The 27,202-nt window shown below is 40.6% G+C and overlaps 2 protein-coding genes and 1 long non-coding RNA gene across 7 annotated transcripts in view; all 3 read right to left on the bottom strand.

Moving 5' to 3' along the window:
• The window catches only part of LOC145441219 (uncharacterized), a 114,011-nt gene that overhangs the window by 72,677 nt on the left and 14,132 nt on the right, over positions 1 to 27,202 (bottom strand). The window lies entirely within an intron of this gene.
• LOC145441202 (uncharacterized) lies at positions 10,228 to 19,255 on the bottom strand. Of its 3 annotated transcripts, XM_080319018.1 has the most exons (7): positions 18,633 to 19,255; positions 18,059 to 18,230; positions 17,173 to 17,296; positions 14,347 to 14,477; positions 14,186 to 14,285; positions 10,856 to 10,947; positions 10,228 to 10,787 (listed from the first exon to the last, which is right to left on the bottom strand). In XM_080319018.1, exons 2-7 carry the CDS (start codon positions 18,146 to 18,148, stop codon positions 10,614 to 10,616), a joined length of 711 nt encoding a protein of 236 aa, XP_080175144.1. In that variant the 5' UTR covers positions 18,149 to 18,230; positions 18,633 to 19,255; the 3' UTR covers positions 10,228 to 10,613. The 3 variants fall into 3 exon arrangements, with proteins under 3 accessions (XP_080175144.1, XP_080175143.1, XP_080175145.1); XM_080319017.1 differs by lacking the exon at positions 18,633 to 19,255 and having other exon boundaries at positions 18,059 to 18,622; XM_080319019.1 differs by lacking the exon at positions 18,633 to 19,255 and having other exon boundaries at positions 18,080 to 18,619.
• On the bottom strand, positions 20,260 to 26,607 carry LOC145441201 (seipin-like). Of its 3 annotated transcripts, none has more exons than XM_080319016.1 (8): positions 26,525 to 26,607; positions 25,987 to 26,480; positions 25,803 to 25,920; positions 25,617 to 25,739; positions 25,412 to 25,558; positions 24,325 to 24,706; positions 23,794 to 23,866; positions 20,260 to 20,415 (listed from the first exon to the last, which is right to left on the bottom strand). In XM_080319016.1, exons 2-7 carry the CDS (start codon positions 26,232 to 26,234, stop codon positions 23,802 to 23,804), a joined length of 1,083 nt encoding a protein of 360 aa, XP_080175142.1. In that variant the 5' UTR covers positions 26,235 to 26,480; positions 26,525 to 26,607; the 3' UTR covers positions 20,260 to 20,415; positions 23,794 to 23,801. The 3 variants fall into 3 exon arrangements, with proteins under 3 accessions (XP_080175142.1, XP_080175140.1, XP_080175141.1); XM_080319014.1 differs by having other exon boundaries at positions 23,794 to 23,890; positions 26,525 to 26,604; XM_080319015.1 differs by lacking the exon at positions 26,525 to 26,607 and having other exon boundaries at positions 23,794 to 23,890; positions 25,987 to 26,505.

Raw genomic sequence — 27,202 nt, 5'->3', positions numbered from 1 at the left:
CAGGTATCGCCGTAGTCCAGTCTTACCCCAGGGAAAAGGAAGATAGAGAAGTCTTGGCATGAATGTTCCTTCAAATTATCCATTTAAAAGTCATTTCTGCTAGCCATTGTAGGTCGATAATAATTTTCCAATCAATATTGGCTCTAGGTTCACGGGGCTGCGAAACAGTTGAGCGATGTCTGCCCTAAAATGAGGGTATAACCATTGCCACAAGAGAGTTACTATTGAGAGGACTGACGAAGTCGGACGTGGTATAGCCCAGTGGTTCTCAACCTTTTTCACCTCGCGGACCAGTAAAATTTCAAAAAATGTCTGGCGGACCGGTGAACTTTCAAAATTGAAATGAAGCCAAAATGTAAAGTATGCAATCGTTTTTTGCAACTAAATGATGCTAGAGAGTGACATTTCGAGGGTTTTGATCGTAATTAAGTATCTTCATGATGGCAGAAATGTGATTTTATGGTAGTGAGTCTGCTGAGTCGAGGTAAAATTGCCTTGTCCAGATAAACGTGCTACAGCCGAGAGTCATTGGCAGTTTTTCGCGCCGAAGGCCGTGGGTTTAACCGACCACGCCAACACGAATAATATTCATGTCTTTGACAATATCGAGAGAAGAAGCGTTTCTTAGTATAGAACCAAGCACCTTGTCGTGCTACCTTGCTCATTGCCCACTTCCTACAGGTGCAGGCTACTCTGACAACTACGTTTACAATGCGTGCCGCAAGAAAACACCCTACAGCAGCTATACCGGCCATATACGCAAATACGGGCCGAATAATTACTTCGTCAGCCCATTCCCAAAAACGTTGGTCTTGAGGCCCCACAGGGCGATAAGCCAAACTTCCGGGGGCTTCGCCGACAGACCCTACAGCTGGGGATGATTTCACCTGTACTTGTGAGCACATTCATCCTACTCAGTGTAAGCAGAGAGTTTATGTAGCTTAATTGCGCCAATAGCGAAAATATTCGATCATTCATGACTGAATCAGTTTTCTCGCTGCACAACTTTCGTAGTCCCATGTTAGCCTAAACTTCATTATGTGTTGGTACGTCGTGGCGCGGTAATGGCTGACGCTGAAATGTATATTTCTATAAATCATGCTCATTTCTCGGAGAAAGGCACCTATAAGCAAGGCATTTAGTGACACCAAATCGCGCAAAGCAAAGCAAAGAAATTGAAAAATGTTGGAAAAAGTTTCAAAAAATTACGCTTTGAATTAAGTTCATTTGCAACATAATTTCGGGCCCTTTTCAACCTCGGCCCTTTTACAATTGGGCGGTTCGGGGTGCCCCAATTACGGTCCTGCACAAAATGGATGAATCGAAAACGAATAATCGCGCAAATTGCGCTGTTTAGCGATGAGTCTGCTCGTATCTATTATGTACTTGTCGCCTTCAACATTGCATCTTGAAATTAAGGTATAAAATTGTAATATACCTGGCGGACCGGCACCGGTCCGCGGACTGGTGGTTGAGAACCACTGCTATAGCCTATATATGTGTGGCAGTGGGCACTGATCAAAACAATGTGGATATCAACATGACAGTTTGTTCGGTGAACATAATAAATTTTAAATGATTACTAACTTAGCAGTAGGCCTATAGTAGGGGAGATGTGGTACCGATGGATCACTGGGACCGAAAATACTTTGAAAATTCTCTATGATAATTCCATGATTACACTCCGTGAACTTGTCCACAATTGCTTGCTGGCAAAATCTTTCCTCACATACAAAAAACTTCGACGTGCGCGAGCTATGGGGTCTCTCACAGATGTTTTTTGTTTTGGGGGGTGTAAAGTAAATTTATATCGACATATACATTTTTCTTTGTAACCTTCAACACGAACAAACCAGCAATCATTTTTATTGTGAAGTGCAGGGCTTGTATCAGGCTATATAATGGCAGCTATTATTTTTTTCAGTACTTTCCTTGAGTGGAATTTTTTTCGATTCATGTATAAAATTCTAGGGGTGAGGACCGATGATACCATAGCCAAATCAAGCAAAATAATCAAGCATACTAATCATAAAACAAATGAAACATGCCTACGTACAGAAAATCTTTATGTAATAATTGCATATGATGTTTTATCACTATAACGAGGTGTTTGGAAGTCACACTGTCGATTTTCGGGCAATATGTATGTACCCTCAAATTTATAAGTCCGAGCCTAAATCGAAACTTGATTTTATGACAACATTTGAGTTAATATTTATTCTATTTCTTGACGGTTGCGATCAAACATTCTTCTTTCGCTTACTGTAGCTTAGATTATAATACTGAGCAAGAACAGTTGTCACATCTGAGGCATTTAGGGTATATGTGTCATAGGTCCCCGGGTCGTGTGCCATTGGACCCACCGGGTGGGGACCGATGACACGTTCGAGCAACAAATTTTGAACGTCCATAAATATTTTTTGAAAAGACGGATATTGATGTATATGTGCGCGATAGGTAGAGCTTGTATCAAAGTGCTGAGCAAGCAAAAGACCTGCTGTTTTCGGCTGAACATTTTGGGGCCAGCGATCATTTTCCAATTTTTGATCCATCGGTACCACATCTCCCCTATGTCAAGGCTCAGTGACTTTCAAGACTTGCAACTTGTAGTTGTATTGGTTTTGTTTGTCTACATGAGGCGTTTATGAGTATGCTCAATAGCCAATAGGCAGCTCATTTAGGTAATTGAATGGGTGTTAGAGCGACTGAGCCAGTAAGACATCGAAAAAGCGCCCCCATAAACATACGTACATTTGCCCAAATCTGTCAATAGCCGTCGTTCTCAAACTCATAGGGTCCATTGTCCTTTTGGGGACGATTTTTGGGACCGCGAAGCATGTTCCGCAACTTCCTTAAAACCCTTAAACCAGACTCGATGGTGGCCCGACATTATATCTTTAATCAACATAAAGCATAGTATATTTTGGCGTAGAATTATTCAATTTTGAATTTGAGTCGAGCTTCTCGCGCTATAATGTGACTATGCATTTTATTATGCGTATACCCTACCCACTCCCGAACAAAATACGCATAATTTTACACAAATAAGTCTATCTGTATTCGAAATTATGAGATCCTCTTGAGGATGTTGAAATACGTTAGTCTTGGGGTGCGCCTATGCGCAACCTGCAGGTGCATCATCATTCATCACCATATCGGCGCTGATCATTTCTGTGCCATGACACACCAATACATAGGGTTGCATCAAAAATCAATTTAAAACAAACATGTTTAAAACAAGGCCCTAATTTAAAACATGTTTTTTATTGTTTTTTATGTTTTTTTAAGCCATGACGTCACGAATATTCAATTGTGACATCCTATTGGATTGACATTGACAATTGAAAATATATGGTAAAAATAGCTCCTTTGACGAAATATCTGTACTATTGCTGTTGAACCGACTATTTTGAGGGCTCCAACCATCCCATATCGATTACCGGGTGGTAATTATCCGTAGGCTCATACAACATGTTTTTGAAAAGTATATACACAATTATGGCATAATTTTACAACTTGAAAAAAACTATTTTTTTTAAAGGCCTTTGTTTAAAACACCGTTTGTTTTAAATGCAACCCTACCACCACATGGGGAAGTTTGGTTCACATGCGACTTTACGAGAAGTACGTTGCCATAAAGATCACTAGGGATAAATCCGTGGCCCAAATTTACCCTCGCATGCCAACATGTTTCAACAACGTAGGCTAGTTATTATTATTGACAAAATTTATTCCTGAACTCTAAAAAACGCGTTTCACGCGACAAAAAAATACCTGCACAGTGCTCACTCATTTATCATATAACACGGGCCGGAGCTTACTAAGCTGAAAGAAACAAATAATAAACCTTGCGTTTGCCGTTAGCTATTTCGACTCCTCCGTGAATCCCGTAATACGGTTTGTGAATCGGATGTACCGGGTACTAATGATGAAATTATGCGAAGAGGTAAGAAAGAGGAAGTCTCAAGGATTCGTGCCTCAGAGATTAGGTTGATCGCCCTATGAGGACTATGACCACCGTTTTAGGGGACTGAATGTGAATTCGGGTGCATGTGATCAACGAGATTAGAGCTGCGTTCTAAAAAACGCAACCAAACATAGCCGAACTGGTCGCAAAATATCGGCTACACCGGCCACGCTGACACCATAAAATCAAACGTTTTGCGTTGATTTGGTAAGGGACCGCCAGTCACTTAAAAAGTTGTCAAGAGACTATATCGTGAATTTGTTATAAAGGTGTAATAACTACTGGTTTATAGTAGGGATGGTGCAAACCTCTGAAAGATTCTGGTTCGTGTGAACGTGAACATGGACACGAGCCTATCACATCACAAGTCGTCATATTTCTGATAGCAACCGTACATTTCAGTAAAGTTATACAGTAGGCCAGGGGCGACCAACCCATGAACCGCGGGCCATAGTCCGCGAGAAGGTTTTGTGTGGGCCGCGAGGTAATTCTCGAAATCAGGTAAAATTGCAAGGCCAACCAAAATTTGATTAGCCTTACCGCGAAATTTGATGATGACTAAAACATTATCTCCGACGCATTGGCGTAACCAGGGGCCAGCCGCATTTATCGCAGATCTTCGTATACGACTATGAAGTCGAATATTTCGTAGCAGATTCATTTGACTTGAAATTTTTCTTAGCACTTCGCATGATTTATTGTCACTCGATTTCTTGCATTTAGTATTGGAACCCCCTCCTGAAAATTATAATTACGCGTGATTTACCGAATTGAGTCTACTGTATTCGCAATTAGGAGATAACGTGTCGTCCAACATGCGACTTCGCTTGTGCGCTCGCACCGAGATCGTCGGCGACGAAACATTTGCACAAAATGATAGAGGCATGTTCACCGAAACCTTCGATATTACTATATCTAAACGCCAAATAATCCTGTCCTTGCCAAACTCCAGTGGTATACAGAGGCGACCCCCAATATAATCAAGTAACATATTTATTGATCGAATTCATTCATTACCTTTGAAAAAATTTCGCGCTTTGTGCGACCAGGACATGAATGCACAATGCACATTGCACACTGCACAGTTGCACACAGAGTTTTCATGACATATCTGTAATCAATTTTAAAGTGAAGTAATATAAGTCTTGTTTTCAACGTATAACCTAATTCGGTTCGCTCCTATAGGACGACTAAAAAAAGGTCATTCACATTCAAGTGACCCACGCAATGGTTCGTAAATCTCATGTGGCCCTATATGGCCGAAAGGGTTGGTGACCCCTGTAGTAGGCTATAATGTGTAGTACGATACCTAGCAACAACTCAGGCTACATTATGCCACAATGCTGAAGTACATGCTGACTTTTCAAACATCACCAAATATATCACTACTACAGTCAAATGCTATAATAATTTTTGGAAATCAATATCTTCCGTTGCTTTGTCAGGCAATTTCGACGAGGACATGCAATGGAAAGGAATATAAGCTTACGCCTTAACGACCTAGGCTAGACCGGTCAACCTATTCGGCGTATGACTATTGCGACATTGAGTGTAAAACGGGTTTCTATTTGCTATACGGATATAACCTAATAAATTTTTTTAAATTTTCAAGGTGTGTGCTTGTTTAGTGTTGATTTTATGAGAACAGCGCCATGCAGAGAGTGGTCTGAAGTTGAAATTCGTGAAAAATAGTAACAAATGAAGAAGTTTCACAGTGCAGAAGCTACCAAGGTTCGTTCGTCGACGTGAACCTCTAAATTTATGTGGTTCACACACAGAACGCGAATGTGAACCTCACGTTCGCACGATCCCACGATTTTTCGGTGATTCGACTTGACTCGAGTCATTCTGTAAAATGCATAAAATGACTCGACTCGAGTCATTGTACATATGGCCCGAACCAAGTCATATATCTCGAAACTAGGACGGCCAAGACAGACATTTCATTAACTTCGAAGAATAGTAAAATCACCACATTATTGGTAATTCGTCTATAAGTCCTGATCCTTGGAAAATAGGACCAAAACTGTTGGGACTGAGGAAAATTACGATATTATGAATGCGAGCCATTCTATATTACTCGAGCAGGGTTGAAAAAACTGGGTTGAGCCGAAATTAACTTAAAACTGATCGGTGAACACAATGACTTGAACCCCGACTCGAATCATAGCACTATGACTCGGACTCGACCCTTTACTCAATGACTTGGACTCGGACTTGAATCGGTGGTGAATTGAAAATGACTCGACTTAACTTGAGTCAAAATGATAAAAGTGAGATAGATTGACTTGTGACTCGGAACCTTGTGACTTGGTCCCGCAACCCTGAAGGGGTGAATCATTTTCCTCTGCTGTTCGCATCTATATTGTGTGGCTCATATTGGAAAGGGTCGAAAAATGAAGTCGCATTGAATCACGCGTAGCGCGAAGAAAATTTCAAGATTACGTAAAATTTCTCAAAAATTCGGGAGTCAATTTGTAAATTCAATCTGCATGTCGACGGCCACTAACACATACTAATTAAATTACGTGTCCACGTGCGCGCAAATTTCCCTCTATGGCCGCAGGTTATGGCCACCCCTGCTCTACGTCTACATTTTATTTCCGCAAAGGAGAAACAATGTTTGAATACTATAGGAGTAATTGGGTTACCAATGTTCGTCGAAATGGCCAATAAAGGACCAACATGACGTCTGAGGAAAACGAACTCAGCAACCATTAAACTGAATGTTGAATATAGCCTACTTGTGCGTTTGGTGGGAATACGGAATTCTTTGTTGGGGTGCTGCCTGCAAGAATACAATTGACCCACTGCAAAAACTTCAACATCGTGTCATCCGTATCATTGCCAAAGTCCCACGGGGGCCTGGATGTGCAACTGATAAATCGCTTCTCAGAAGATTTGGTGTTTTAAACTTAGAAGATATGAGGAAGCTAGAAATTGCCAAGTTTATGTATCAGTTCCATTGCGGTCAATGTCCCTCAAATATCAACGGCTACTTCACCTCGGAGACAAAAGCGCACAAGTACAGCACACGCGCGTCAACGAAGAACAACTACCATATGATCAGGACTGAATACAAGAAAACGCATTGCTCTATCAAGTATGCCGGACCCCAATCGTGGAACAACATCTCGCCGGCTATCCGACAGTCGTCGAGCATGTCCGCATTCAAGTCGGAATACAAGCAATTTCTTTTAAATCAATATTAGCCAGTCTTCAGGATTGCCGGACCACGACCTAACATCGACCTCGCCCTCCGCCACATGCCACCTCATTTTGTCGCTTGCGTCTTATATTCTCTGCATTACTTTTCATTCAGTGTGCATGCCTCATATTTACTTCGCCTAGGCTAAGGTGGGTGTCTGATCTTAAAGGTATCTCCACGTTCTTTCGACACCTCCCTATCTTTTCATTGTATCGCAGTCTTGTGATGTTTTGAAACGATGAAAATATTAATAAACCTGATTGCTTGGTGGGGTTGTATCGCTCCAACATGCATCTTGATGTCCAAAATCCATATCGGCGGTATAGGCAGGGCCGTAACAGCACTTCGTCAGCCCCCCCAAAAAACCTTGGACTTGGGCCCCCCATAGGGTGATAAACCGAACGTCTGGAGGGCTTAGCCCCCAGACCTTCCACAGGCAATATGCTGTTTACCGCTACTTATCATCTACATTGGGTGTCCGTTGGGTGCGTCAGCTTTTTTCGCATAAACGCGCGAAGCGTGACAAATTTCTTTAATTTATATGGCTGCCTCGGTCAATATAATAGGGAATTGCATATACATTGCTATCAATTTTTATCCTCTGTCTGCCCACGTAATCTGATTTACCGGTAGAGCTGAGTGAGGTGTGTTTGAAAAGGTGTAGGACCCCTCAATAATAATTAAACATCTCCGGGTGTATACCCGTTGGCAGGAACGAAACGTCACTTCGTCAGCCCCACCCCCACCCAAAAATAAACTTCAGTCTTGGACTTCCATTGGGTGATAAACCGACCCCCATCACGTTGTTCGCCTTTGCCACGAAATTATAGACGTACCGTGGAGTGAGCTAGCGCCAGGCGCGTAAATTTTCGATAATTCATGATATTCTCGTTCAATAAGATCGGGAATTGAATCAATTTCTTGTCCTCTGCTCACGTAATCAGATTTACCGATATAGCTGATTGAGGCTTCTTGAAACTGTAGAGCCCGTAAATAATAATTAAACATCTTCGGGCGGGCGGACCCGTTAGCCTGCATTATCAAAAAATATAGAATCGCCCAAACGTGTACTTAACTAAAAGATCACACGATTTAAAATTGGTATTTCTTCACTGGCATATTGTTTTTCCCTGCGGGATGGTATTTGTCTTGTGAGGCTCAGATTGCCAAGATAAGAACATTCGGCGCCAGCCATTTAGGCGCCTATGGACAGTTTAACATGTATGCTGTATTTTGTATATATAACGAAGTTTTCGGTCAGAATAAGGGCTGTCCTTTTCGGCCAAAGTTTTCTCGCTGCTGATCGTTCTGGCACACCTCTTGGAGTCGCATGTTACATAGGGTTACCATATTTTGGAAATCACTTTTTCAAAATTTTCAAGCCGGCAAAAAAAGGGTAAATTTTTTCCATTTCCTGGTCGCTTGACTAAAAAAAAGTCAACTTTCCAGCCCAGCTCCTGAATTAGCCGCTGGAGCGTTATTACAGTGCTGACTTATTGTATCTCAGTCAAACCAAAATTTTCAAAAAAGAGGACATTTGGGCGTCCGCCGAGGGCACTTTCAAAAAAGTAAAAAAAAGGACAAATCCTCTTAAAAGAGGACGTATGTTAACCCTAATGTTACATGGCCTAAAAATTTATATGTCTTGGTTCGTCGTGGCGAGGTAATGTCCAACGCTGATATGCCCATTTCTATAAATCTTCCGTATTTTTTCTTGGGTGAAGAGAACCCAATAATCAAGATATTGGGCAACGTGAAATCGGGCGCAGCGTGAAAAATTTCTGAAAAAGTTGCATAAATTTTCAAAAAATACTCCAATATTTATGCTGATTCACGAAATAATTTTGGGCCTCCTTCGAGCTCGCCCCCCCCAATTGGGGGGTTTGGGGTGCGGCAGTTACGGCCCTGGGTATAGGCCTTCAACGACTGACTTCCCAAAAATAAAACAGCTATAGTAAAGTATAAATTCCATAACTATCGCCCCTCGTTGGTTCTCGTAAATCCTATTTGCAATTAATCGCTCAATCTCGCATAAGCGAAAATGGATTTAAAAGTGAGTCGATGTGTAATACGCAGATATCCTACAGTACGGAACCCCCGCTAATTCCACACAAACTATACTTGCTGAATAGATTTATGCATGGCTGTAATGATATTATAATGCCACAGTCAATGCCATTATTACGGCAGTGTGCGCGCGCATCCACCGGAATCGACGCAACAGATCCGGGTTGGATTCACTGCAATAGTAGGCTACGTTTAGAAGCGTGGGCGGTTTATCGAGATCCTCCTTGGCTGAGTCGCTCGTTCTTGCGGTGTCCTTACAAAAAGAAGTGCCAGCGAATACCCGATGAATGGCGTACACCACAGGTATTCAAATTAGATAAGCAAGAAAAAGTAAGACTGCCAAGGTCGAGCATATCTGTTCTGTTCATTACATCGCATTGCGTGTCTTATTGTCGTGTCGTTGTGTAGGCTACCCACGATTGTTACGATAGCTGAAGCCGTTGACGGTGCCGAAGCTGTTTTGTTTGTAATGTCGCAGCTGGTGGAACTATCGATATCGAAAAGGCAAATGGAATGAAATCCAGTAAATAAAGTCATCATGATCACTTCTAGTGCAGCCGAGAGATTCAGAATACGTTTGGAAGTAAAATATTTGATGACTTGAAAATTTGTCTCGCATTCACCAGTCATTTCATATAGCTCATCAGTGGAGTCTGAATTGTACCTATTGTACCATCTCAGTTTAGGTTGAATTTAACCTTCGAGACGTACAATTTATTTGAGGGGTAACTTATGAATAAATGATTAATTGTACGTACATACTCGAGTCTACCCAACACTGGCCTGTGCCGTTTGTGAGCAGATCGAGGCTCTGCCCTCTGCACGAGGACGGACACATGTCAATACGATACCAGTCTGAAGTTTGGGCCAAATGCCAGGCTATGCTAATTCTATTCGATATTATTGAAATCGCGAATATTTTCTCAAAATCACGAGACCCATTGACATGCTTATTCATCCAAAAACGAAATATTTCACACGAAAATAAGATCTCATGTATGTATTAATCCACGTAATGACAAAGAAATATATAATGAAGCATTTCCGAAAAGCAGTAAGCAATGTTTCAAGTCGACAGTTTAGAAAATACGAAGTTTTGAAGTGTGTAGAATTGTAGATATTGGCGATCGCAGTAACTTGACAAACTATACCGATGGAATTAGACGAGTCACTTGTCAATATATGCATTAGCTATTGTTCACACAAAACGACTATTTTGTCCGGTCTAAGCAACCCAGATTGTTTCACACCAATGAGATTGAGATAGTGATCAGTTTAACTCTTCTAAGCATCCAAGTAGATTCTCTTCGCTGGATATATTTTATTAGGTAAGACCCTTCTATATGCTGCTCATATATAATCAATGATAGGTCAATCAGCATCATCGGCATCAGGAAACCAATCGCTTCCTTCTTTCTTCTCCTTGCGTCTCTGCAGAGATAGTTGCACCATGGTTACTCCCCATGCGATGCTCCAGAACCATCCCGCCAAGAGGAAACTAACTGTCAGTAGCTGCGCCAGGCCCACAAATAGGTTTGTGCAAATCTGAAAATGATTTTCGCCGAGATTAGACAGGAGTGCGTTGCATAAGGCCGCAGTGAAAAGTTAGATACCAATCCTGGTACTTTATCCCAAATACCCTTCCTGTCCGGCTTATCGTATGTCGTTGCACAGCAACAGAATGTGAACCCAGCCACCATGGTACCTGTTGGCACAAAGGCAAATAAGCTCAACACTGCCCTATTATCACTGCATGCCCTTAGAGCAGGGGCGGGCAAATTCTCGAGTCGGCGGGCCGGATATAGGAAAATTAAGTACTTGGCGGCCGGATTGCTGAATCGATACATTATTCGCCCATTCATCCACATATACAAGGAATGATTCGTATTTCATGAATGTATTTCAACGACAGCAATGTCACTTCGAAGCAGGGCATGGTATGGTATGGAAGTATGGTATGGTATGGAACGAAATTTCGGTATGGAATATGCAAGAGTGCAAGTATGGTATGGTATGGAAATTTACCAAGTATGGTATGGAATGTGTTTTCCATACTTCCATACTTTTTCCATACTTGACAGTTTTGCCAGAACCATGACAATAATCCTAACTTTCGATTTGTCAAATTGACTGCATACCACATAAAATCGCTCACTGTCGATGTTCATATCTCAAATTGTGATTCATGACTCACCCATACCGGTCGACATCTATTTGAAGACAAATAAGTTTCGCGACGCGCATATGAATGAAAATAATATTATTGATAATAATTATTCCGATTTAAATATCATAAAAATGAATGATATTCGACCGCTGTCGCGTTACAATTGCATTTCGCTTGTCGCTAATTGATAGCATGGCCGGACTCGTTACTGATGAAATGACATATTTCTTACCACTCGAGTTATAGTAGCGTGCGACAGTGTAGGTTATGGTGGCGTATATCTACCATACGCATAAGTTTGTTAACACCAGGAAGTTTATCTGACCCATGCAATATATTCGGCATTTACACATGTAAATTGATGCTACGTTGGTACGTTTGGAAAAATTTCAAACCCCTCCCATTTTTCTGTCGGCTTACCTCACATATCCATTTTACGGAGACGTAACATTGCGTGTACGCCGTATGGTTACCAGTTCACTGCTCATTAATTTTACTGCGTGCTGTTTCATTCTGGGAATCTTAACTTTCACCAATAGCAAGTCCTTACCAACCAAGATCTTATCAAATTTTCACAATTTTAAAGTATATAGAGATTGGGAACCTATCTTATAATTTGACAATACCTTTGTTTCACGTTATTATGTAGTGGAGGTTATGCTAGCAGTGCGTTACCACACTAGATTTACATGTCGTGAGATTCTGTTGTGATTTCCAAATAATTCCATGTGTATAGGCCTATACATTATAAGTTCCTACATCGCTGACGACATATGATATAAAGAAACTGAGGCTATCATTGGTGCATCAGGGCTGTTGAAATGGATAATCTCATCCAAAATAATTAGAATATGTACGCCGGAACATTTCCACACATCAAAAATAGAATATGAGAGGTTGGTCGAGTTGTGAAAATATGGAAAAAGTATCAAATATGGTGTGGAAGAATGTTGGAATGGTATGGAAAATTGTCAAGTATGGTATGGAACGATTGGGCGGGTATGGAGTATGGAAGATTCTCATTCCATACCATACCATGCCCTGCTTCAAAGCCATTTCTCGCCGACGATGACGAATACAATGTGGATTTGAGAACAGCATTGTCATACAGGCACCGCCATGTCAGCTTCTCTCTGATCAATTAACACATGGTGCCCTTTTGATGGGGAGTCACTTTTTGCAGAAATGACCATCACTTTTCAAATTCATACCGTGACCTCACCAAGACTTGAATCTGGGCTGTACCAGTTTAAAAGTGGGCGGGCGGAGTATAGCCCTCTACCGTTTCCACCTTCGATCAACACCCCATGCCATGTCTAGAGTTTTTTTTTATATGACTTAATAAACAGACTTTTTCACTAAAAAATCTCTCTCTCTCTCTCATTTTTCGAGATTGACCCCCAGGATAGCGTCAGTGAGTCAAAAATGATGCCTCAATGCGCAGCCATCGTTGCCTGGTTTCGAACAAGTCGTCAACCATAGCAGTAAACCGCAGGCTCGCCAGATATCGAAAAATCAAAAATACATGAAAAATTTCCATATAGGCGTGGTCAGTGAGTATAAGTCATAATGGTCAAGTTCAAGATCAATACCGAATCGGAGCCCTAACGCCTAGTTAATGGCATGAAACAACGTGGTATACTTTCTCTCTTCATATCCACCCATTTGCAGGCATAGTAAACCAGTTTATGACTCAAATTCCGTCACGAACTCGGACTTGAACTTGACTATGTTCTTGAAATGCACCGAAGCGTGACCACAATTAACAAACCCCCTCAGAAAACTCCCCAGATAAGGTTTGAAGTTCGAAACGGTGAAAAATTACACAGAATGCCGTACAAGTCGACTTCTGATGATCTGGCATAATTTCCGACAATATTTCCCACTCCGAAAATATCTGGAAATTTCAGGTGATAACCATTGTTTTTCGGCATGCATATTTTAGGCCGAACTCCTCGTGTAAGATCGTCGGTATTCGAAAATTGTTTCGCCTTATACTTTCAAAGTAGGTATCACATAAATCAGAAGATATATGGTTTTCCATATAAACCACAAGCAGCCCGCTACAATATATCCTATTGCAGAAATTGAGAGATGAACTTGAACTTGACCCCCCCCCCCCATTGAAAGGATTAATTAAGATTTCAAAGGCGTTCGATAAGCCCGGTACCCCACATTTACCAAGATATCAGTTTATTAGAACTGAGTTCATCTTAAACGCCGATTATGCAAGTCTTCTCGCTTCGACAAACTTACGCGTAAGCTCCACTCTTGCACGCTACGCACACCGCACATGCGTATATAATAACATACAGTCATTAAAATTTGACGTAGTAAGCAAGCAGTGGAGATCTCGGCAGACTGCGGCCGCGGGCCACATTTTCATGTAAGACGGAAAACTGTCCACGGGCCGGATCCGGCCCGCGGTCCGTATGTTGCCCGCTTCTGCCTTAGAGTATAGGCCTATGTAGCGCTGGATATGTTGTTAGATACCCTATAGATATCCGTGGATTAGCTAACTAAGGGACCAAGCGCGTAATTGCAATACTCAAGAACGGTGATTGCACAATATTATCTAGACCGAATCCTGGCCATGTCCGTCCAGATCATTGGGGGTGCAGACTAGATGACCTTGCTATAAAGGCCGTATCGCATCTCCGTCGTCAAAGCATCTCGATGGTGTAGGGGTAAAAATACCATCTCTCTCTCTCTCTCTCTCTCTCTCACTCACTCGTTGAACAATGAACACCCGAGTCATCAACCCACGTTTCCTTACCGATCCCAGGGACTAAACAGTTGGCCGCCAACAGGAAACTTGCTGCGGCAATTGGCAACACCGGCAGTGCGGCCTTTGATCCATTTAGTTGTCTACGAATCTGCAAAATTTTTCGATGCAATATTATAATTCGTTATGCAATACGGTTATAGCAATAACACCTTCTTCTGTCTCGTTTGCGGCCGGTGTATTGCTTGTGTAACTACAACAGCTTGAGTAACTTTCTTGGTTGCATTCTGCCACTTCAAAGCCGCTTTACCAGGCGCAGGAAATCCATTTAATCTTTTTGAACCTAAAATCCAAGTAGGCATAAATATTAATGTGCTAAAACGGTTAACATTCGTTTGCGGCCTAGGACGACGAGGTTGTTGATAATTGAAACAAAGGTCCTATGTGATCCTTGAAATATATTTGGCTAGTTCGTAGGCAATAGGCAAGTATCATGATTTCAAAATCTAACCATTTCGAGAAATGCCTATTTTCGGAGATATCCGCTTTTGAAATGCAAACTGATGTTAACGCAGTGGTTCCCCACGTCTTATTGGTCGTGGCCCACTTGAATTTGTAGTGTAATAGTCACGAGCAAACTGGGTCGGACAACGGTAAATTGCAACATACGAATTTTATATCTATATGTGACTATAATTCCCTGTTTTTGTTGTATACATGACAATCAATTATAACGATGTGTAGCACGAGCCGTTCTCGTAGCATCCCCGTGCGTGTCTGCAATCCGTATGCGTCATTTCTAAATCACTGATGCCGCATATTTCTCGCCTATAAATTACGACCGCCCGCTGTCCACGTAAATCTGATTGGATTAATGGCGTCTAAGGTCCACTGTGGTTGAGATTAAACGTAGATGTGATAGCAAACGATTCTGGCCTAGCCCCAATCAACTTATTTTAACGTTATTTCGGTGAATTGAGTATTATATGGAAGCCAAGTGGAGAGAGATGGTTTATTATGCCATGTAACTACTGACGTTGTTATGCCGCAACACTTGACATGACATGAAGATCGTAAGGATCATATCGCCGGCACCCGTCTATATCGTTATAGAGTCAGTTAAATAAATATATAAATCAGTCAGTTAAATAAAATAAATCTCTCTCTCTCTCTAAAAATATCCAGTCATCATGTGACACGCATCAACGATTGATACGACTCTTACATTTATGTACAAGAATTTCGAATTAACGATTTCGAGGCTGGATATTTTAGACCAGTGGTTCTTAATCTATTTTCTCTAAGCGCCGCCTTTCGGAAATCCACATGGTCTGGGATCCTATATTTTAATGGTTGTGCTTGTACTACAGACGGGTGCGTAAAGGTCGCAGTCCGGTCGGTCGTTTTGGTTTTGGGCGTGACTAATGGAAATATTTCACACTTCAATAGCGCACGATGACCACTCGACTAATCACCGAGTTAATAGTTGTATGTACTTTTTTCAGGATCGAAATTCAGGTTGTTGTAAAAAACTGTTTGGTTCGGGCTCATACATATCGGGTTCGAGCCCAATGGACACGCCCCCGCATTTCACCTTTGTGATTGGCGATACGATGAAGTTGCATTGGGTTTGGCTTTATCGCTTTGTGGGACCAGTATATCAACTGGAAATGTGTTCCTTGAAATTTGAGTCCCGCGGTACAAATTCGATACGAAGAGAAGAGAACATTGTACCCCGCGAAGAAATGCGAATATGGAATCGCATGCGTCTAACTAAATGATTTTTTTTCTTCTTTTAGTTGGGTGAGCGATTCCAATATTTTTGAGTAAGAACAATCTTTTCCGGAGGTCACGAAATAGCAGCATACTTCAATAAATGATAATAATAACAATGAACCCGCCCGATGCTGACAAGCGAGAACCTTCCATGAACATTGGACAGTCTTAAGCGTATTGTATTGCTTAAGACAGTGGTTCTCAACCGGGGGTCCGCGAAGCCTCCAAATTTGCAAAATGGTTGCTAACCTAATTTGTATTTTTTTTAAATTAGAGAAATCGCCAGACAGTTTCGTTTCATAACGGCTAACATCTCATAACTCGTATAATCAGAATGGCCGTCTGAGATGAAATTTTCTACTGTGCAAACTCATTTCAATTTCCTAATTGCCAATATCCTGCTAATACAAACATATTACTGTTTATAAATGTTTTTTGGGGTTTTGGGTAGAATTTGTTTGCAAAAATCCATTTTCACCTGGGATACGCATAATCGCTATTCCAGACTAACAATAAGAGAAGCTGCTAGGCTAGATGTCAATGGGGGGGGGGGGGGGGGGTTATATGTTAACTAAAAATCAGTTTCTCAATTTTGATTTCATACAGGTTGCGATCATACCCATAGGTGTCGTTCGTCGGAAGCATTGCGCGTTATTATTACATTCGCCACCACCTATCTTTGTGGAAATGAATTTTCGCCTTCATATATAATACACGACGCGTATTTCCCATACACTCCACGTATTTCGATAAATTTAGCTGCAGAATTCGTTTTGGAATCATAAAAGCCTTCCAAATTTCTACATAAATAGGAGGCTATGATACTTAGCCTATGGTGTTATTTTCAAGAACGGTCATTTTGTTGCTGTTTATCAGTAGTCTAACAGCTGCTACATGCACATTGCACACGACCGATTCCGGTTGCACTATAATAGAGCTTAATTTGAACTAAATATTCGGGGGTCCGTGGGGTTCCGTGAAGCTCCATAAGGGGTCCGCGAAGACAAAAAGGTTGAGAACCACTGGCTTATGGTGTGATAAGGCGCTCTACTGTCGAAGACACCACTTACATCAGCTCTACCGGTAAAAGGTTAAAACGTAGATGCAATATAGGCAAGTACCAATCATTTGTAGAACGCATGTGGGCCTTATGCAAAAAGGTTGGACACCCCTCCAATAGACCAACCGATTTGATTTATCGTCAAAAAGCGAGCTATTCTATATCATACAGTAGTTAGTGTAAAAAATGTGCATGAAATCACCTTCGTCAGGTCTGAGTTCCGGGCTACCTGTTATCGACCTCAATTCGCTGTCATCATCTGAGAAGTCTGTTATCACAACAGAAGGAGGGGCACTGTTTTTAGCGTTGCGTTCTGGGGCATTCCCCTGAAAAACGTGTGCAATATGGAACTTCAATCATGAATTACGTAAATCAATGATCTTGATCGCCATGGTACAGGATGATTCTTTAAGTTGGGATGTACCTTGAGCAAATACACGCTAACATTAAGGAATGCCATTTAATTATTCAAATTACGAAAAGTCACGTATGACAGATTTACCGACTAATTCCTTATTACGCCAATGTTTACCTATACTCGCACCAGTGTGTCGTTAATTAGGTTTGTCGATTGATACATACAAGTGCGCTGTCTCGGAATGTGAGGGGAAGAATATCTAACACTGAAGTTGCGTCACAGACATATTGACAGGAAATGAACTATTATGACGTCACTGAATTAATAATATACACAGCGTGGGCATCAAGATGAGCGCTTTTCCGCTACACGTTGGGGGATACGTCATTCCATAAAACTAAATGCTAATGTCGTTGCCATGGCCTCAATATGGGACAACTCTCAAACGAAGCGACCATGACTCGGGTATTACTATTAACTATTAATCGGGGGAGATAGTGTAGGTAGTGGTTACGATAAGCGCCCAGCACGCAGACGGATCGGGTTCGATTCCCGTCGGACGTTTATCTGGGCTCCTCTTCCCCTGCCGTTGCCGTTCTTACGTATTATGCCTGATAGAGATGCGTATCGACTATCGAGCACAATCGTACCAGTTTTTTACTATGACTCTGTAGCCTAAAGACGTCAGCTTGTTTTATTACTGTTATTCAGTATTTCGTTTCCTACTCACAGTTGGGAAACTGGAACTCACGTCAAAAATGGTCGGGTGCACTTTTCTCTCACTTTTTGAAAATTTCTTTCCGTTATCCAGAGTAGACATCAATAACTCGCCGAACTCCGCTTCAAAATCATGAATCTATATCGCCTGCTTTCTAAGGCTTTAAATTCATATGATACTGGAACTGAAAAAAAAAACAAGTATATAGGCTACTGTACAGATTGGCGATTAAATGCGATTCGTAAATTATGAGTTCGGGGTTGCGGAATCTAGTATGTTAGCTGGGGACTTCTGTTTTGCACATATATAGACTATGAATTTGAGTAAAGTGACGTTCACGCACTAACCATTTTTAGCTTTCCATCATTTCCTTCATGCTGCACTTCAGGATTTCTATAGGGATTCAGAGAGGCATTGGGACTTGGATCCGGAATATGATTTGGAATTTGAAAAATAATTTTGAATTTTCTTGTCACTCTCCGGCGAAAATAAGTTACATCGTGGTAGGGACACATATGCAGTGCATAACATCGATTTTGCAGTAACATAAACCCATTCGTTTCAATTAAATCCTTATCACACTTACATGAATCGGAGTACCGTCATGGACACGATAAATCCATTACCTCGATAGCTCACAATAAGCATCCGAAATTCTAGAGGAATTTTGCGATTATTTATAAAATATAACTCATTCTAGAATCTAGATAAACTCAGTGTTGAAACACATTTCGATTGCAACGTCTCTCAGGTATTTGTAATTGTTCCTGCGAGGAGGTTTTGAACAAATATCACGAAACGCACCGCAGGTGCACTGCGTATCGGGCAAGGTTCATACTTGAACAAAATCCGCTGTCACTGCCAGGCTACATTCTTTCCTTCATCCTACTATCTTCTTCGCAATCACTTAATATATACTGACTGAACGGTCAACACTCTTTTCGATTTCAATAATAACGAACTCCTCACAAACGACTTCTATGATATTTAGAGAGGTATTGCGATGTCACGTTGGCGCATATATCAAATTACGCGCAACACCTACGTTTATTATAGAATAATGACTCAATGAATCAGCGCCAGTTTACGATTTCAGTTTACCGCGATTGATATTAAACCAGCTGAATCAAGTTTGTTGTTCTCAACTCTCGTATAGTTTTATCTACTTCAGTCCGTACGAGCCGTGTGAGAGCGTTGACATCCATTTACCCGCCTAGACACAAACCGATTGAATAGGACCCCCGCGTAGCAGTGAAATTTTACGCCTAATATGCGGCTCACTCAATATCTCAGAAGTGATATTGAATGGTGAAGACATGAAGTGTGTGTAACTATCTAGTTGAATTCATGTTGTAGTCTGAAATACTCGTTTATCACTTGAACTGTTCGAGTATGACTCCCACGTTGGCGAAGTTGGTAAATACACAGGGCTTAAACAGCATGCTAGCATAAAAGTCTAATAACTAATTGCTTCATCTCCGTTGTCTGTAAATAATTGGATAGTTATTCGCGGAGATCTGTCGACTCGTATAGCCGTTACGCATATGGATAAATAGCGGCCCGAAAGGCCAATTTCCTGACCTACCCCGAATAGCATACGACTGGATAAATACATTACAATACATTGTCCTTTTTTAATAGGATTTGTCATATTTTTTCAATAAATTCAAGTATCCTCGGAGTATGCCTAAATGTCCTCTTTTTCTAGAAAAAGTATTAAAATGAGATCAAAAGACAAAAACACGACCCCGACGCAGCGAACGTCAGAGTTTCGTAAATATTGGGTATTTAAGGAGTCGAGCCGAAGTGATGACCTCTTTTTTTGAGTCACCACAGTACTATCCGCAATCGGTCGATAAGTTTTCAAAATCACCAGTTTTCTTTTCTGGTGCTGTAGGTTTCAGCATACTTGAAAAGTGTCGTCTTTTTCGGATCTCAAAATATGATAACCCTACCAAGAGCCGAATTCACCAAGTACCGTATATCATAATTCACGCTTATACTCAGGGAAACACACATTTTCGGATATGATATTAATACACCATTTATGTATCGCTTACATAACAACAAATCATCACAAATATCTCAACTGCCGAAATCTCAGGTAGTCTGAGTTGTTCGCCGTCTGAACAACGATCCATGCATGGCACGACCGCATAGCTGACTTTTCTCATTTTGACCGTTGTCGTATTATTGTTTTTCTTACGGTGCTATTAACATAGGTGACAGATTTATTAAACTTAAAAAATGTTGCACAGAATAGTGAAATACGGAACATAAATAGTGATAATAATACATTGTTGATGGCGTGATCATCGGCGCAGCTATAGTCGTGAAGTTCCTTTGCGCGGACGCAGATGATGATATCACTGTAAATAACGAGATAATGAAAGACAAAGGATTATTAAAAAGACACAGAATAACAAAAAACGAGTGAGATATTTTAAGGTAATGGGTTTCGTATTGCGTGCTGGTGTTTACAGTATGATAATTCGATCCAATCCGGGTTCTGAGGGCGTAACATAGTTCAACGCCAACAACGAAGTATCCGAATCTCACCGGCTTACACTGATCGTGAACGCAAAACTCCATAAGACTATGAATCCAATTTAATCACAGCAGTCATAGATATAATGCAAACGACAGTAGAAGAAATGAATTTCACGAACGCAGGTCGATCGCCACTGAAATCATCAGAACATGCGCAGCTGACACCAGTTTGCCACCACCGCCATATACAACATCGTACAGGGGTTGATATCCTAGCCAGTACACGAGGAATGCTATCTAACGACCAGATTCTCGAAGGTTTGTAAAGGGACGTTTTCCAAATCATTATTGAACACTGTACTGATTAGGATCCTTTACGTTTACGCGGAGTTCGTGGCCGGATTAGGTCGTAGTCTATATTTCCTCGTGTCACCACTGATATAATGAGCAATGAGAACCAATATTTGAAACATCTCCACTCCAGTCTCGTGGTATGGCGCATAGCGATTCCACACGCTTGAAGATTCCTCGAAAAATCGACAGAACGGCTAGCGCCTCGTATTTAATAAGGATACAGTTACGTATTGTAAACATGGTTTTCAAGAAATTATTTTAAATATTAAACTACCGGTACATATTTTAACCTCCATAGAAATACATCTGCATCCCATGATCATCAAATAGACATAGAAGTTATTGTAAACAGCACAAAAGCAAGTGCTCGAGCTACGCCAGGGTGGAGTGAAAAATGAAAATTTTTGAATTTCAAAAAAGGGTCTTGATATGTGGTGCCAAATAGTAAACAAATAAATTCTATCATAATTTTGGGTTCGTACACCCTCTAGTGGTCGTGCAATTTCACCGAACGAGCCAAAAACAGCTAATTTCGCCATATCTTGATCATCACTTACACTAGAAAGTCAGTTTTGGGCTTAAAAGATGCAGAAGCAACATGTTTCTATCTCACTTCCATAGAACTTACTCTTAAAAATGAGCAGAAAAAAAATTATAAACAAATTTCTGATTTTATAGGTAAAATTAAGCACTGAACCAGTGGGTAGGATGTCAAAAGCGTGTAGTGATTCAAAATTTTCTCAAACAAATGAAACCTCCTCGAAGCATAAATAGGGCTCGGGCATCGAATAGAGACTGCTAAAACTGTATTTAAAACAGCGTCTATTGGTAGTGCGGCATCACGATATCGGTAAGTTTATAACAACGGCCCTCATGAGATTTCTTACCAAAATGCTGTCGTAAGGTTTGTATTATATTTGTCACAAAGCTCCTGAATGAAAGCGCAAAAATTGAAAATACACAAAAACACACACATCAATTCTATACTGGAAACATAAAATTTTTGTAGCAGTATCACATGAGTATCAGTGTGCACAAATAATAAAGTCATGTTTAGTATTGAAAGATTTCATCTGCTTTCAAGACTTCAGTTTTTGTCTGATGAGGCCATCTCTACATTTAAATCCTGAAACATTGAGCAGATGCTTATGCTTATGCTCGTGATCAGACAAGGTCTTGATTGCGATGCAGGCGGTTGTTCAATATTTTTGAGGTTTAAGTTGACAATTTGGTGGAAAGATTAATTCCTTGATGTTGATAACTGGAATTTGGAAGAATATGATGCTGGTGTCAATGTGGCTGCTTAAGGTTTTGGTTTCATTTATATATTCTCCTTCAAAGTCGTCAATTGGAACCAGATCTGCAATATTTAGAGGCTGGGCCCGTCGTTCATTCAATATGGTTGACTCTCGCTCTCAAATTTCAAAGTACTATGTGAGACAGAGTCGTCCATCGAGAAATCTGAACCGTCTTGCTCAATTTTGCATGGAGGTCTATGTTCCGTCATGGTTTGAAAAAAATGCACAATTCCATTGTAGATGGTGCTAAAAATTTCCACAATATAGTTTCCCGCGTCACAAAGCTGACTAATACCCGAATTCACTCCCTTGCACTATCTTTGCTACGACGAAATGTTCATTTTGAACATCCAGAAAATGTTTTGCTGGGAATGCTTTGGTGACGAGGAGGGAAACGTCCGAAGATTTACAGTTAACAAGATTACAGCTATGCGCAGAACAACCACACCATACCAAATTCCAATTATGAATTGGAAGGAAGATATATGAATGACATCAAAGCTAAAAACATCGACATTGAGCATCAGTTTCTTCCAAATTCCAGTTATCAACATCAAGGCTTAATATTTCCACCAAATTGTCAACTTAAACCACAAAGATATTGAACAGCCGCCTGCAATCAAGACCTTGTCAGATGTCGAGGTGGAAAACCTAAGATCATCACCATTACGGCTCAGTCATCCTTGCCACAACCAGGCAGTGGAAAGACATTAAACGTGGTTACTGAAGCATCTACCCATGTTTCAGGATCTACACGTAGAGATAGCCTCATCAGACAAAAACTGAAGTCTTGAAAGCAGATGAAATCTTTCAATACTAAACATGATTTTATAATGTTTGTGCACACTGATACTCATATGATACTGCTACAAAAATTTTCTGTTCCTAGTATAGAATTGATGTTTGTGTTTTGAATGTGTATTTTCAACTTTTGTGCTTTCATTCAGGAGCTTTTTGACAAATATGATACAAACCCTACGACAGCATTTCGGTAAGAAATCTCATGAGGGCCGTTGTTATAAACTTACCGATATCGTGACGCTGCACTACCAATGGACGCTGTTTTAAATACAGTTTTCGCAGTCTCTATTCGATGCCTGAGCCCTATTTATGCTTGGAGAGGGTTTCATTTGTTTGAGCAAGTTTTCAAAAGTGGTTCTAATTGATATGGTATGTTGCTCAGTCATAAGATCAATCACTACACGCTTCTGACATCCTACCCACTGCTTCAGTGCTTAATTTTACCTATAAAATCAGTAATTTGCTTGTAACTTTTTTTCTGTTCATTTTTAAGAGTAAGTTCTATGGAAGTGAGATAGAAACATGTTGCTTCTGCATCTTTTAAGCCCAAAACTGACTTTCTAGTGTAAGTGATGATCAAGATATGGCGAAATTAGCTGTTTTTGGCTCGTTCGGTGAAATTGCACGACCACTAGAGGGTGTACGAACCCAAAATTATAATAGAATTTATTTGTTTACTATTTGGCACCACATATCAAGACCCTTTTTTGAAATTCAAAAATTTTCATTTTTCACTCCACCCTGTCGCCCAGCAGGACGATCCCATGCCCATGAAAACTATCTCAATTACTCTGAAATTCTTACCAATGTCATTATGATGATCCCGCATTCGAAGGGTTCGCGGTCCCGAATTCGCTATGCTCCAATTCAAGGGGTTCTGGATTCAACGGAGTAGATTGGCCTGAAAGCAATGAAATACTAGTACTGCTCTCTGCAGTGTGTATTGCTACTTTTGCTTAGACTGCAAAAGGGTGCTTTTCCATAAGAATGACAACTTTATATTCAGAGAGGTCAGTAATGAATTACTTCTACTTTTTGGAGTAGATAAACGGGTTTTGCCTACTTGCCCTTCTACAAGTAGAAATTTACGGCACTGCTTCGGATGACTACTTCGAACTCCTGTTTGTAAGTAGCCTACCACAATAGCGATCAAAGCTGTAATATTGACCTTTGGTGTCCTATTAATCATTTTCATCCCTATCCTCGATTTCAGATTGTTCTCATCACTCACCACCCAACCCCACCCCAACTCCTCAGTTAAACGTGGGCCTAGAGGACGATTTTTCATGTGACAATACTTGATCCATGAAAAACGTGAAGAGAAGATGTGTTTACCGTCATTACCAACGCCGACCGTCTCAACATTAGTGTCTTGTGAAGATGTTGTTTGTTGTTCCATGTCGGTTCTCACAGGGCCGTTGGATCGCCTGACGTACAAAAATATGTAGAGCACCACTACGGTTGACGCAAGTACGGGGGTAAAGAATATCATTGTGCCCAGCACAAAAGAAAAAATTGGCCATTGAAATAAAAAGTACTGCAAGCCGGAGAGTTTGGCAGTGATGTGAAGAGTAGCGGAATTGATCTCGATTTCTGGATAGTCAATATGCACTGTTGCTATCCGTTGATGAGGAGGCTTTATATTTGAAGATTTGGAACAAGTCGTTTCATCTTTCAATTGGAAGTGCGAAGAGCTTACATAGTTTGCATTGCAATCCTGAATAATAGAGACACAGTTATTGCAAACAATATTATTGTGATCAAGTGCAGATACTGTTAACATATGTTGTATATATAGATAGCAAGCAAACAGTTTCTACTTGAATTATACCTCTTTGCTATTTCACAAAACATTATTTTCACAGTGAAATTCAGTAATAACTTTGGATTTGTAGCGATAAAATAACACATAAACATTCACTCATCAACAGCATAATAGATTGTAGCAGGGCAAATTTACGATTTTACTGGAAATAAAAGCGCAGAAAAACTTCAGTATATTAGTGGAATTTGTGCTACAGCATACCATTTGTTGTGCATTGCCATGCTCTTATAGCAAAAGTGAAGTTCTTTTGACAATAATTGCTGATCTTTTCTGAAGACTAAAGTCGCTCAAAAATTAAGATATTGTTTGGTGCAGCATATGACGTACCGATATAGCTTTTTTTCAACTATTCATGTGACACAAAGATTATCTGCCCCTATCTTTTCATTGCATCGCAGCTTTTTCGGTGTTTTGAAATGATGAAAATATTTTTAAACCGGAACTGAATAAATTAGGATACAGTTGCATCTCTTGGACTGCTCTTGTCACAGAAAGGTTCATTGCAATTGCTGCTTTGCCCCATAATGCATAATCTTCGGGCTCTTTGAAAATAACTTCACCACCATCTACATATCTACAAGATGCAACATTTCTCACCTGGGATGGCTTGAGTCCAAAATTTATTCTCTTGAATAACTGAATGTTGAGTGTCTGCGTACTTTCCATCACATCAAACATCAGAAAAGGCCAAAACAGTATAGTTGAAGCAATTCGAATGATAAGGGGATGGTAGTTGAGTGAAGCCTGAAGTAGCTCTGTTATTTCTAATGTTATTGATCATTACAAAATTCAAATCATTAACCGGTTGCGAGGATATTTCGCTTCCATATTGTATTGTTGCCATGAACATACCAATGTTCATATTTGCAGGAGAGTTCGGAAGTTTAAGAGACAGATGGACTTCATACGCTTGATGAGGATTCACCTGTGAAATGATTCTCTGACAAGTCACTTCAAGGACAAAGTGCCTTAATATGGTACCGGATACCTTATTAGATAAATCGTCAAATTTCACTGTCGCAGTGGGGAAGCAGTCTTCTCCATAGATCATTCCGGGCAATCCCTTTCCGCTTTTTACGTAGTTCCTATGCTGCTGAATACATGACCTGGCGAAAATCAAGACAAATTGTCAAATTAAAAGAATCAATAGCTCAATTAAGATCACCAGTTACCTCTTATACTGAAAATTCAATTCGTAAGATTGATACGTGATAGGCATGTTGTAATAGTAGACAACCCCAACGAGGAACGCCGACAGATACAGGCAGAAGGATGATATCACAAACACAGCGCTTGACCGAATAATTAATGACTTGATTGTTCCCAAGTAAGGTTCAACGTAGAGCCATATGCGTTGAAAAACTGGCCGTAGTAGACCGTCATAGAGTCCGAGTAGATACGCGAATATCAACTCGATCATGGCACACTTGTTCAACAGGCCCGAACCTCATGAGTCACAATATTATGAAATATATATTGATACCGTTGATAGGTCTTTGCAGAATGGATATGGTATTGAGTACAGCGTACAATTGCTGGATGATATGCTAACATCTATCTTTCACCATCTGCGTAATTACGTAGGTGAGAATCCACAGGATTTACAAACTAATGGTCCTATTTCTAAATATGCTCCAAGGCGACACAACGGAACACGGAACTCAAACTATAGATAACTAACCTACGGCGGTTAGTTATCTATACTCAAACTGGACCTTTTATTGCAATGCAAATGTTGCAAAACTAGAGCCATTTGTTTTCCCGTTACGCATGACTTGTCAGGGGGATCTATCTTTATATCACAGTGTTCACTGTTCATGTTCAGTGTTCACTGTTCGTATGTTTATACATCATCATACCATTATAAGCAGTCGATCGAAATTTCTTTTATTCAGCAGTATTGTAGATGATACCATATGCATATCAGCCTAACAAAATCCCAAATTCGCCAACTATGCTAGGTCACAAAATAGTCAGAGAGAGAGAGAGAGATAGAGAGAGATATGGTATTCTTTTTCGCCTGCACCATCCAGATGCTTTGACGACGGAGATGCGATACGGCCTTTATAGTAAGGTCATCTAGTCTGCACCCCCGTCTTTTTTCTCCTCCATGCTATCCGTGATTGCTGTGCGCCTAGCAGGATAGCCGCGGATACTAGTTTTCGAGTCTTTGGTCTGACCCGGCCGGGGCGGGGATCGAACCCATGACCTACCGATCGAGAAGCCGGACGCACAACCATTACACTATCTCGCTCGGTAGGTAAGATCAGACTAACACGAAGGAAAATTAACCTGTTTAATATGTTATTACTTCATTTATATATATTAATAATAAATTTACTGAATATATATCAAATTTGAAATGTTGCCTGTGCCATTCTTTGATCG

Source organism: Botryllus schlosseri, chromosome 6, assembly GCF_051294905.1.
Source record: "Botryllus schlosseri isolate E-star chromosome 6, Bs_hap1, whole genome shotgun sequence".
In the NCBI taxonomy this organism is placed as follows: Eukaryota; Metazoa; Chordata; class Ascidiacea; order Stolidobranchia; family Styelidae; genus Botryllus; species Botryllus schlosseri.
Note: the sequence above shows the minus strand (reverse complement) of the source record. Positions and strands in the feature narration are given on the sequence as shown.

Coding starts and splice junctions, on each gene's coding strand:
- LOC145441202 (XM_080319018.1), bottom strand. CDS start 18,148: ATGTCTACTCTGGATAACGGAAAGAAATTTTCAAAAAGTGAGAGAAAA. Junction 10,948..14,185: donor CTGTTTAGTCCCTGGGATCG/GTAAGGAAACGT, acceptor TTGTGCCAACAG/GTACCATGGTGGCTGGGTTC. Junction 10,788..10,855: donor GGGATAAAGTACCAGGATTG/GTATCTAACTTT, acceptor AATCATTTTCAG/ATTTGCACAAACCTATTTGT.
- LOC145441201 (XM_080319014.1), bottom strand. CDS start 26,234: ATGATCGAGTTGATATTCGCGTATCTACTCGGACTCTATGACGGTCTA. Junction 25,740..25,802: donor TTGACGATTTATCTAATAAG/GTATCCGGTACC, acceptor ATCATTTCACAG/GTGAATCCTCATCAAGCGTA. Junction 24,707..25,411: donor TTGGACTCAAGCCATCCCAG/GTGAGAAATGTT, acceptor TCTATTATTCAG/GATTGCAATGCAAACTATGT.